The 12,984-nt window shown below is 45.1% G+C and overlaps 2 protein-coding genes across 2 annotated transcripts; one reads left to right on the top strand and one right to left on the bottom strand.

Annotated features, from left to right (window-relative positions):
- Positions 1–955: 955 nt before the first annotated feature.
- On the bottom strand, positions 956–2,684 carry LOC148935717 (uncharacterized). Its single transcript, XM_089081216.1, has 2 exons — positions 2,087–2,684; positions 956–2,008 (listed from the first exon to the last, which is right to left on the bottom strand). Exons 1-2 carry the CDS (start codon positions 2,149–2,151, stop codon positions 1,453–1,455), a joined length of 621 nt encoding a protein of 206 aa, XP_088937342.1. The 5' UTR covers positions 2,152–2,684; the 3' UTR covers positions 956–1,452.
- A 1,014-nt stretch (positions 2,685–3,698) lies between these two features.
- On the top strand, positions 3,699–5,559 carry LOC148935716 (uncharacterized). Its single transcript, XM_089081213.1, has one exon. It carries the CDS (start codon positions 3,699–3,701, stop codon positions 4,815–4,817), a length of 1,119 nt encoding a protein of 372 aa, XP_088937339.1. The 3' UTR covers positions 4,818–5,559.
- The last annotated feature ends 7,425 nt before the right edge of the window (positions 5,560–12,984 follow it).

Genomic DNA, 12,984 nt, shown 5'->3' with positions numbered 1-12,984 from the left:
TTATACAACGAAACGGATGAAAGCGCGGATATTTAATGTACAAGTATTTACAGAGAATTTTGCAATACAGATTAATCGAGATTTTTATGATGTGGCTATTTACAACGGAGTGCTGCGTGAATATTATAGTGAGTTTTATAATACAGATTACTCGAAATCTTAGTTTAATCGGTATTACGGCGACGCGGTTATTTACAACGGAGTAGTGCATGATGAATATCGTATAAGCGGCGACGGACGGCGCGTGCGGACGGTTTCGATGCGAATACGGCGGGCGCGGTCAAGATGCGCTTGCATTGCAACGGCGGATACGTATTGAAACGCGGGCGCGGTCGATCTCGTCACGGATGCGATCACAGGCACGATTCGCGAGTGGATCCCTGAAGGATAGGACGATGGAGACCATTCGCGACAGTGAACACACTGTCGTGTTCGGCCGCGAGGGCACAGTCTGACGATGATGAGTGCCGTTCGCTGTGTTAATCGGGAGGCGGATAAGGTGCTGACCGGCGCCAATAACTTCTGACTGAAACAGCGAACACCTCGAGTTTTCCCGGCAAGTGGATGTGGTGGTTCGGAAGTAGGGGAAGAGTGGCTCGTGGCCCGTAACTCTTGGTTAGGACTGCAACCTCTTCTTCGGCGTTTCTTCGTCGGGGTCGGAGTTGGTTTCTCTTATGCGAGTCTGGCGGATGATTCCGAAAATCTGTGTCGATTTCGATCGGATCGGGCTTTTTATCTCCCGCGAATCGATAATTCGACCGGTTTCGGAGAGATTCGGATCGATCCGCGGATATTATAGTAGGAATATAAGGCGGGTTCTAACTCAGAAGCGTTGAGGGGGGTGCGGGTGTGCGGGGGGAACGGAAGGCGCGGGGAAGAGGGGAGGGGGAAGTCCGAGGCGGCGATCCTTTGAACGGAGCCGCGGGGGGGGGGTGTAGATAAGATAGTAGGATTCGGTGAAGGGGATATAAACAAATAGATAAACAAATAGATAAACAAGAAGATAAATATATAGATAAATAAATAGAAAATTGTGACTCGAAGGACATGACGTCACGAGGGGGGGGGGGGGTAGTGAAGAAAGACGAGGTGAGATAAACAAATAGGATAAGATAGCAAGACGATATAAACAAAATGGGCGGCGAAGATGATATAAAAAATTGGACGCGTGGACATGACGTCAGAGGGGGAGGGGGCCGCCGCCGCCGCCGCCGCCGCCGCCGCCGCCACCGCCGCCGCCGAGTAAAAAATAAATATCTCTCTCTCTCGTATTATCTCTTCCGTTGCGGCTCCCTCTCTCTTATGGCGAATGTTATTTTTTCTAATTATTTTATGGTGGGGGAGAAAGAAATGAAAGAAATATATGTTTTTTGCATATTATATATGTTTATATTTTTAAACAAATTGAATACATTTTTAAGTGTGAAATTTTTTTATTCACATGTTTTTTTCTTATACACTAAAAACTAAAGCTAACAGCTCGCAATCGACGAGTTGGCGTCTATCGAATGTATCACAATCGCGTATCGCGTTCGGCACTTCCTCGGGATCTGTTACAACAGACGCGATGTTGGAGAATCGCGTATACTTGGTATCGATCGTATCGACGAATCTGACGAGTCGATCGAATGTCACATCGATACATTCGTCCAGAGCAAACATTCGACGTAACGTCGATTCGATCATCGTTACGCGTACGTTCAAAGATTCAAGACGTACGAGTGTAACGTCGTTCATCAGACAAATTCTGACGGTTAACGGTCCGACGCTTATAAAATTGTCTTTGTAATCATTTCGCAGCAATTTATAGATATTCCATCGCTGCTCGTAGAGTCCCTTCCACGTTTCGAGAGACAGTATCAATTCCTGTCCCCGATGATCTCCCAGAGCGATCTCCACGTAGCTCGGTGGACCAACGTTGATTCCAATTTCCAGAAATTTGTAACCCGTGGCCGTCAGAGCGTAACGTCTGCTCAGTAAGCGCACCGCGCGACGCTCCACCGAAATACTGTGAAAATTAAATATATAATACTGCACAATATTGGAAAAAAGAGAAAAAAATAAAAAAAATGCAGGTGAAACTTACGCGTTACATTCCTTCTTTTGTTTTTCGCCATTGTACGGTGCGCTGCTTCCTTTGGCGGAATACATTACGTGTTGTTCGAACGACGGAGGAGCGGAGTACCTTTTTTTGTCGTGCAGATCGTTCGATGGAGGAGGAGGACTGATCGCGTAAATTTTTTTGACATGGCAAACCGTTAATCCCCCCCCCTTTTTTTTCTAAGAATTTCATTGTTGCAATCAAACATGTAGCGACATGTTCGCAAAGGAGCGCGATGGCGTTCAAATTTTGTTTTCTAGGAAGAGCCCGTGAAAAGATAGCTCTTCGTAGAAATCGACGTACGTGTCGCGGCGTGTCAAGAGAGAAGCGCCGATACTCCGGTTACTATAAACAAATCGGGGAGACTTATGATGGTTTTTTTTCGCCGAAGTCGGCATACGTGTCGCGGCGTGTCAAGAGAAGCGCCGATAGTCCGGCTGCTATAAACAAATTAGAGAGAGACCTATGATGATGCTCCGACAAGGGACAAAGAAATTGTCGATGATATATAATGGGTCATGCGGTGTGCAGGATCACAGTAGATGGAAGTCTAATGTGAAAAAAAAAAATAGTTGACGGTGAAAATGGATAATGTGTTAAATATAGAAAATGTGTTTAATATGGATGAGGAAGACTTTGTGGATATAGTGGACGAAGTGTTTGAAAATGAAGAAGAAATAGAAATAGAGATTGACAATATTGACATTGATATTGAAGACGAAGAGCACGCATTGTCTGACGATAGCAATTACGTAAGTGATCAAAGTGATGACCTTACGGATTATGCAGAAAAAATTGTTACCCGTTCGGAACTCCTTGCGTTGAATAATAATAAAAAGTATTGTTCAATACAATTTTATTATTCAACGGGTGGTGCACTAACTCTGTGTGCCGAATGCATGGTTCGTCTGGCGGACACTGACATTGGAGTATTGTATGCCGTTAGGAAGCACGAGATAGATACTCTCAATGCGCTAAACAGCCGATTTTGCTCCAATTGCCAACAGTCCGTCTGTGTGATAATGCCATGCAACATGTGCCCAATTTGCACAAATTGAAAAAAGACAATATTGTGAACGAGGCATATGCAAGTGGAAGAGTGTGATGTGATATAAAAACAATATGGAAAGATCATTGGAAGAATTAACAAGTTCTCCGTTATGGGATTCAATCTCTCATCTATCAGTGAACGTGGCGGTGTATTTTATAAAGAGACACTATACCTCAACTCCCCATTTCCCGATTTCTCGTCCAAGAGTTAAGGGACGCTACAATTCGACTCTCTGCTTCTCCGCTCCTTCTGAGAGAGCGGAAATAATTCTGGAAGCGTGCACATATTATCATTATAGAGGACACGCATACAATATATTACTACCTCTCTCGCGGCAAAAAGTAGCAGAGATAATTCCAAGAAGCGATAATCATATATGGTTGTTCTATTCCCATCAATCTCCGGACATGGCGGAAATACAACGCTTTGTATACTGGCTTCGAGTTAAAGCAGCTATAGAAAAAAAGAAAAAAGAAAGTAAAAAAATGTAAAATTGTTTTTTGATGAGACAGTACAACAATTTAAAAAAAATCACGATTTTGCAATATGGAACACCTAGAGCGAGTGGAACGCGAGCTGCTGGAGCAGTGCAGCCAAGTCGCTACCTTGGTGGAGTGTTTCGCGTGGTTGCAACGATGTGAGGAGTGCATCGAACAACTCGAAGAACTTAGCCGTGTTAAGCGTCCTCGACTCACCGTTGCAAATAGACAATCTGTGGTGGCGAGGATCGCACGACTCGCGGGTGCAAAGGTACAACTAGAAAGACGTTTCGCGCACGTTGGTGGCGAGTACGCGAGCACCAGTAGAGACAATGGATCTCTCGTTTGGCGAGAAATCGATACGGCATTTGAAAGCCGTATATTGACTGGTGCGGTGATCAATGTGGACTATATCGAGCCACGACAATTTTTGGAAGATGCCGGTGGTGTAGTGCTCGAACGAGTGCGAGACATTATAGAAAGACACGATAGTGTGAAAGTGAACACTGCATTTAACGGCGAGTTTGTGACGGGCGATAAACGCGCGAACAAAAGTATAAACACTAAAAATAGTGAACTCTTTCGAGTGTCAAATTTGGACGAGTGGTACGAGCAGCATGTCATCGAACCCACGTTGGCGTCGCTCGAAGAATTCCAAGAACGCGACAGTGGATGGGCGTTGTCGCGAATTCTAAATTTGACTATAAACGTGAACAAATATAATCCAATGCACGCGGGATGTTACATCGAGTTACCGCGGGAAATTATGTTAAAGCGAGCGGTAATTAACGTGCAATCAACGGATAATGCGTGTTTCGCATGGTCAGTGGTCGCGGCTCTGCATCCGGCTGAAAGAAATACAAATCGGGAATTGTCGTACCCGCATTATACGACGGTGTTAAATCTCCAAGACATTATGTTTCCGATGACGTTGAACCAAATTAAGAAGTTCGAACATCTCAACGACATCTCAATCAACGTCTACGGTATCAAGGAAAAGGAGATTCTCCCGATACGGCTGACATCAAGGAAGATGGAGAAGCACGCAAATTTATTGTACGTGCAGGATCCGCGCGACGACAACGCGGGGCACTTTGCGTACATCAAAGATCTGTCCCGTCTTGTGAGCTCGCAAATAAACAAGAAGAAATGCAAGAAATACTTTTGCGACCGGTATGTATTTTAACAAATTTTATTATTTCTCTTATAAAATTGTTTATTAAATACTAAAAATCATATTTTCCGTTTGCAGATGTCTACATTACTTCAGTTCGTCTGAAAGATTGCAGTCACATACAACGGACTGCGAAAAGATGAACGATTGCGCCATCCGACTGCCGAGCGAGGACGACAAGTGGCTCGAATTCAAGAACCACACGAATAAGGAACGACTTCCATTCATCGTTTACGCGGACTTGGAGTGCGTACTACGGCGAACGGAACCGGCAGAGAGGGAAGACGCATCGTACACCTACCAGCAGCACGAGGTATTTAGCATCGGATACTACGTGCGATGCTCGTACGACGACGCGTTGTCGGTATATCGATTTCGTCGCGACGAAGATTGCGTTGCGTGGTTCGTTCGGCAACTCGAAGATTTGGCGCATCAAATAAAAATTCTGTTATCCGCGAATGTCCCCATGGAAACGTTGTCGAGAGAGCAGTGGGAGGCATATCGTAGCGCGACGCGTTGTCACATTTGCGAGAAATCATTTGCGTCAGACGACACGCGGGTACGCGATCATTGCCATCTTACCGGTCGTTATCGTGGTCCCGCGCACTTAAATTGTAATCTAAATTATAAAGATTCGTATTGCATTCCCATAGTATTTCACAACTTATCCGGTTATGACGCGCACTTTATCATCACGGAAATAGCTACGGCGTTCGAAGGCAGGATCGACGTGCTGCCGATAACAAAAGAAAAATATATTTCGTTTACAAAACACGTTAAAGATACCACCGAGAGATCAGATTCGCGAACTTGCGTACGCTTGCGATTCATAGATTCGTACAAATTTTTAAATACCAGCCTTGATAAATTGGCATCTTTTCTAACGAAAGAAAAATTAAAAATTTTACGTTCCGAATTTTCCACGGTCTCAAACGAAAATTTTGATTTGTTGACGCGCAAAGGTGTCTTTCCGTACGAATACGTGGATCGCGCGGACAAGCTGCAGGACACGCACCTACCACCGCGCGAATCGTTCTATAGCTCGTTGACCGGTGACACGGTGTCAGAGAACGACTACGCGCACGCCGCGAACGTCTGGCAGCGGTTCTCCATCCGAACGTTCGGCGAATACAGTGATCTATATCTCAAGACCGATGTCTTGTTATTGGCCGACGTTTTCGAAAATTTCCGCGAAAGTTGCGTCGCGAGTTATGGACTCGATCCCGCGCATTACTACACATTGCCAGGTTTCACGTGGGACGCCATGTTGAAACATACGCGCGTAAAATTTGAGTTGCTCACCGACATCGATATGGTTATGTTTATCGAACGCGGTATACGCGGCGGTCTCAGTCAATGTTCCGGCAGATACGCGCAGGCCAATAACAAGTACATGCGTTCGTACGACCCGTCGAAACCATCATCATACCTTATGTACTTTGACGTAAATAATCTGTACGGATGGGCGATGTGTCAACCGCTGCCTTATGCCGAATTTCGATGGATGGAAGACGTTGAGAACTTTGACGCGAGCGCGATCGCTCCGGATTCGTCTACGGGGTATATTCTCGAGGTCGATCTCGAGTATCCGCATCATTTACACGATCGACACACTGACCTACCTTTCTGTCAGGCGCGCGATAAACCACCCGGCACGCGGCAGGATAAACTTCTCGCGACGTTATACGATAAGAAGCGGTACGTCATCCATTATCGCAACCTGCAGCAATGGTACGCGCCATGGTCTTCGTATCGCAAAGATACATCGCGTATTACAATTTGCTCAATCCGCCTGACTCCGCGATTACATCAAACTCAATACACACTTTAGAACGTACGCGAAAAATGATTTTGAGAAAAATTTGTACAAATTAATGAACAACGCGGTATTCGGTAAAACAATGGAAAATGTGCGCAATCACGTCGACGTTAAACTTTTGACCAAATGGGACGGACGGTATGGCGCGGAGGCAATGATCGCGAAACCAAATTTCCATAGCCGCAGCGTCTTTGCGGAAAACTTAATCGCCGTCGAAATGCGTAAACTCGAGGTAAAATTCAACAAGCCGATTTACGTGGGTATGTGTATACTCGACATATCGAAAATCTGCTTGTACGAATTTCACCACGAATACATGTCACCGCTGTATCGCGAGAAATGTAAGATCATGTACACCGACACGGACAGTCTCGTATACCACATCGAGTGCGATGATGTGTACGAGGCGATGAAACGCGATATCGCTAGATTCGATACGAGCGATTATCCGACGGACAACGCGTACGGGATACCTCTCGCGAATAAAAAAGTACCCGGTCTAATGAAGGATGAGAATAACGGTGCGATAATGACGGAATTCGTCGGACTCAGAGCGAAGATGTACGCGGTGAGGGTGGACGGTAGAAAAGACATTAAAAAAGCGAAAGGTGTAAAGAATAACGTCGTAACGCGAACAATAACGTTCGACGATTATACGCGGTGCTTGAACGAAGAGATCGAAATGACTCGTCGCCAGTCGTGTATAAGATCCAAGCTACACCAAGTATACACGGTGTCCGAGTCGAAAATCGCTCTGAGTCCGTACGACGACAAACGATACATCGTACCGGATTCGACGGAGACGTTACCGTGGGGACATTGGCGGATTCCGTTGTAATATATATATATATACATGTTTATACAATGTACATATATTTTTATATTTTTTATATAGTTTATATGATGCATATATGCACGTATGTATGTATGTATGTATGTATGTATGTACGTACCTATGTATCATATCTATGTATGTATGTATGAACGTATATATTCTTGTAGTTTTATACTGTTATATATGTAGTATAGATGTATGTATTTTTTGTAGTTTTTATATGTAGTTTTTATATGTAGTTTTTACAATAAAATTTAGTTGTTCAAATTTAGTTGTTCAAATTTATTTTATATATAATTTATAATAGCAACCAAGATCCTGCTGAGGAATTAGCTTTAATTCTCTCTTCGATTTTTTTAATTTATATTCGGCTTAATACATATAGTTTTACATGTGTTCTCGTAAGTTACATACATGTATAGTTTAAAAAAAATGTAATGGAAGAAAAAAATAATAAAAACTCTTTGTATACATGTATACAGTGTATATTTATTTTTTAATACATTATAAAAATAAAAAAATGAATTAAATCACACTGCTTTTGTTTATCCATGAGTTATGCGATCTATCGAATCCCAGCCACTTGACGTAAACCTTGTCTCCCTTCCTGCGTAGTACTTTCTCCACGAGATACACGTTCGGATGAGTCGCGCGATGCAATTCGTGCTCATAGAACGCACCCGCGACCGATTTTCCGCGATAATCCTCGAGCAGATAAGTTACGGGATTAGTACGTTGCACTTTAACAATCTTAAACACCTCGGTGGTCCAATTTGGCGTGTAACCTTTTTCGAAAAGTGTCTTGTACTTGCTCACGCGTACCGATTCGCCTACTTTGAATTTTGCTGGACCTGCGATCTTTATCGCGCTGTATACCGTATCCAAGAGTCTTTTGGCGATCGCGGGAGTTACGTCAACGGGTCGCATGCCAATAGTACGATGCTTGCGCGCGTTGTAATCTGACACGAGACGCGGTAGCGCGTCGACCCACTTGTAAGTGCCGTTGAGCGTAAACATCTTCCACATGTCGTTCTTAAGCGTGCGATTGAATCGCTCGACGATCGATGCCTTCAACACCGTATACGTGGAATAATGATTAACGTTGTGTTTTTTCAAGAGTTGTTGCACATCAGCATTGTAAAATTCCTTTCCCATATCCGTTTGCAAGTTTCTCGGGCATCTTCCGCTCTCTCGAATTATCTTAGCGATAGCGTTAGCCGTCTCGCTTCCGACCTTGCTCTTGAGCGGTACCAGGCGTACTTGCTCAACGCATCGATGACGGTGAGTATGTAGTGATGACCTCTGTTGAAACTCGAGTACGGATGCATCTCGACGATGTCAGCCTGCCACAGATCGTCGTATCCCTGAATTATGACGCGTCTTCGTGGAAAATTTCTTCTCGCCGGAGCGTGCAATTCCTCAACGAGTCGTCGCCTCTCGGAGCTAATATTTTTTTCACGTCCATCGGATCGCATGTTTCAACGATGTTTAATAGTAAAGATAAGATATACAATTTAAAATTGTTTTTTTCCTCACTGACGTTAATCGACTGGCTCGTTTCATCGATACGCGATTAATTTATAATAATGCCGGCTTCGCGAAGTTCCTCGATGATCGACAGCATCTCGTTGTCGTGAGCGTTGTTACCAACCAGCTCGGTGCGAAGCGTCGAGCAATCGGAGTCGATCCACCAGTTCGTTGGGATCGTCCCAATGCACGTAATCGATCTTGTTGTCGTTTAACTTCATGGCGGTTGGTATATTGCTCACGCCTGCACCCTTTTTACGCCCGCTACTTCCATACGTAGATACGAGCGGAGCGATGATGTTAATATACTTCGATCCCCTATTGCCCTTGATGGGATTATGGGCGCTGTGACCACGTCTATGAGCATTTGTTGTTAACAATATACTTTTATACGTTTGTTTATCATCCTCGGTAAAAACCGCGTCATCGGGAAGTCTCTTGAAGATCAATTCGTACAATCCTGGTGTACCATTGTATCTCACATTGTCTATGATTATGGAGTCATTTTTGTCAACATCAAATTTCTTGTCACCAAGCATCGCACCACTGTCTTTATCGAAATAAACACCGTATACGCGATCAAATGTATCGTTTTTCCCATTATCATCGAGAAGAGGGCTTACGTACTTTTGCCCTAATGGTCCCAGCTGATTATGCAACGCTTCTCGACCTTGTTGCGTTTGCAAACTCTGTTTGATGGTTGTTTCGAATGACGGTTCACTGGCGTCTTTTGTTTCGAAAACATCTTCCTTTTGCAGGAACAGCGGTGGTTCTTTCGGTGGATCTTTCGATGATTGTATCGGTGTAGACTTGAACACGAGTGAATCTGACGCGGCTTTCAATTCTTTCGTTGTACGTCGTTTTTTAGACTGCGGCGTTAATTTCAACCATCCAACATCCGTCCAATATGAATTCTTGTCAGTAGTAGTAATATCGTTATCGTTGTCGTCATCGCTGTCTTCACGTTTTTGTTTTTTCTTAATACCGAGATCCTTTGCTTCTCTTTCAATCGATTGAGATTCCTCGGTTTTTCCAACAATCTGTTTTAGAGGTTCGACGATGGGCTTGAAGCGTTTCTCCAACGCTGTATCTTCAGCTATTTTACCAATTTTTAAAGCGCGATATTTTTTGCGAATCGAATCGCTCGTTTTCGCAATCTGTTTCGCTATTTTCTCGCGATCTTTGGTGTTATCCATGTTGCCTGCTCCACGTATCGACATCGATTAACCACTTTACGGTACCGCGAACGTATTAAATTCCTTTCTGTATCGCCCATTGATAAGCGGACTGTCCTTATCTATCACTAGAAATCCATACTCGCGCTGCCAACAATCGCGGCATAACGCACAGAATTCATCGTATGACATGTCGGTATTCACGTGATCGTTGTAAACATGTTTCAAGTTGGTACCATCCTGTTTGAACAGAATCAGCAGGTTCGCATTGTCGCGTATCAAATGTTTAGGTATCCTCGCGTACGTCTGACAGAGATAGAAGCAATCGACGTTCGAGTGGCGGCCCATCGAAAAGTATTCTCTCACAGCATCTTGCTTATCGCACGCAACATCGTCGAAGACGAAGATCGAATTGGGACGTGCCTCGCTTGGTGGAATGACGTCACTGTTGTTGGAGAACGTAAAGTAGCCGATTTCTTCTATCGATGTTAGTAAATTTTCCAAGTATCGATATTTCGGTTGTTGCAACGATTTCGAGTATACGTACACGTTCTCGAAACGTACACCGTGCGGACTCTCGAGCAAGCTTATGAGAACGTTGGTTTTACCACAATTCGACGGCCCGCAAATGATGGCGCGTATAGTACTCGGTAACATTTCACCGTGCTTGCGCTCCGTCGCGATGTCTCCCATCATTCGCGTTCTCTCGTCACAGTTCGCGACGCGTATCGTCAGCGGCTGCCGTACAAATTTCATGTTCGCACTGCGTTATCTAGGCTTCGATCGAACGCCTATTTATAGGCGCGCGAAACCACGAATCGCTCAGTAGCAAAAATGTATCTCGCGCTGTCGCATCCCTCCGATATTCGGGATTTGAGCGCTGAGCAGTTGCAATATATACCGAAGGTCGTACTGTTACGCGTGTGCGGTAATTATATCGATCACGTGTGGGACAAGCTTCCGGAGTATATAAAGGCGGATTTGGAGGTTCAAACCTATCGTCGCTGCGTCGAGCATTATAATCAATCGTGGGATCGAGATCATATAGACGGTCCTGCACCGAAGATAAAGGATTGTGGCCTATGCCAGCAACAGCGTCAAACGAAGGCTACATTGGAGGTCTGCTCAATCGAGCGATAAACGCGCTTCCTTTCGAACTACATATCCCCGGCTATCAGTTTTGCGGTCCGGGTACTCGGCTGAAAAAGCGATTAGCCAGAGGTGAAACGGGCATAAATCCACTGGACGCGGCGTGCCGTGAACACGACATTGCGTATTCTCAGAGCAACGATCTCACCGACAGACACGCGGCGGACAAGGTACTCGCCGATAAAGCCTTAGGACGCGTCATCGCGAGAGATTCGGCTCTGAGCGAGAAAGCTGCAGCTGCAGCCGTTTGGACAGCGATGAAAGCCAAAACCAAGATCGGCATGGGTATGAAGACGAAGAAAAAAACCGGCAAAAAAAAGAAACGAATACTTCCAACGGCGAAACGAGGTGGTGTGTTACCGATTTTGCCAATTTTGGGCGCTCTCGGGTCCTTAATCGGCGGAGCGGCCAGCGTGGCGAAAGCGATAAACGACAGGAAAGTCGCGCAACGTCGCGCGATGGAAACGCACGGACAGGGACTGTATCTCGCTCCGTACAAATACGGACGAGGACTGTATCTCGCCCCGTACAAACGCGGACGAGGCGTAACAGCGAAAAAAAGAAAAAAAGAAAAAAAAACGCCAAAGAGACGATAAAAATACCTACGGGTGTAACCACCAATGTACAATTGGACCAGCTGGCGAAGCGTATGCGCATACCGTACTTTAGAGGCGTTTTCATGCGTGACGCATTACCGATTAGCGGCGCGCGTCGAAATGAAAATGGTATCGTAAATCTGGACGACACGACGGGCCCCGGTACTCATTGGGTAGCGTACTCAAAGAGAAACAATCGCGTTGTGTACTTTGACAGTTTTGGTAATCTTCGACCGCCCAAGGAACTGATACGATATTTCGGAGACGATGCTACGATAAAGTACAATCGAACGTCCTATCAGACGTACGATCAGAGCGTCTGCGGACAGCTGTGCTTGTGGTTTCTTCTTCTCCAAAACGGCCGACGCGCGTGAATTTATAAAGTCCGACAAAATGTCGCGACGTCTCAGTATTCATCGAACGCTTTTTCCATCATGTCGCTGACGCTTACGCTGAGCGGGAAGAGCAGCGTTATCGCGACAAATTACTCTCCAGCCATAGATTTGAGCGACGATGACTACGAGCTTGGTCTAACAATTTTGGAGACTTATCACACGATACCGAATGTAAACGCCTCGAACAATACATTTTATTTTGGCAAAGACGATGCAGAAATTACGATTCCCGAAGGGTCGTATGAACTGCATGCCATAAATGAATTTTTGAAACGTGAGATTTTACGGAAACGTCCGCGACGCGACGCGCCCGAGGGTAACGCTGGTGACACCGCGCGCGGCGATGACGAGATTGGAGAATACCCGATAGTGCTCCGCGCAAATTACAACACGATGAGGTGTGAGATTAAGTGTGCCTACAGAATAAACTTTAACAAGCCTCGTAACATTGGCTCGCTGCTGGGTTTCTCGAGGCGTATACTGCAACCGCGAAGGTGGCACGAATCGGACGTGTCGATCAACATAATGAACGTAAACATTATCCATGTAGAGTGCAACGTGACCGCGGGCGCATACAGCAACGACAAAAGTGTGCACACGATACACGAATTTTCACCGAGCGTACCGCCAGGATATAAGATATCGGAAAGGCCGATGCAGATCATTTACCTGCCAGTCATCGT

This window comes from Pogonomyrmex barbatus, unplaced genomic scaffold, assembly GCF_055798465.1.
Source record: "Pogonomyrmex barbatus isolate J1 unplaced genomic scaffold, ASM5579846v1 scaffold4, whole genome shotgun sequence".
Classification (NCBI taxonomy): Eukaryota; Metazoa; Arthropoda; class Insecta; order Hymenoptera; family Formicidae; genus Pogonomyrmex; species Pogonomyrmex barbatus.
The sequence above is the reverse complement of the archived record's forward strand: the minus strand, read 5'-3'. Positions and strand labels throughout refer to the sequence as shown.

Excerpts from the sequence above, each read along its gene's own strand:
- LOC148935717 (XM_089081216.1), bottom strand. The coding sequence starts at position 2,151 with ATGTATTCCGCCAAAGGAAGCAGCGCACCGTACAATGGCGAAAAACAA. Across the intron at positions 2,009-2,086 it reads CAAAAGAAGGAATGTAACGC|TATTTCGGTGGAGCGTCGCG; the intron begins GTAAGTTTCACC and ends TAATTTTCACAG.
- LOC148935716 (XM_089081213.1), top strand. The coding sequence starts at position 3,699 with ATGGAACACCTAGAGCGAGTGGAACGCGAGCTGCTGGAGCAGTGCAGC.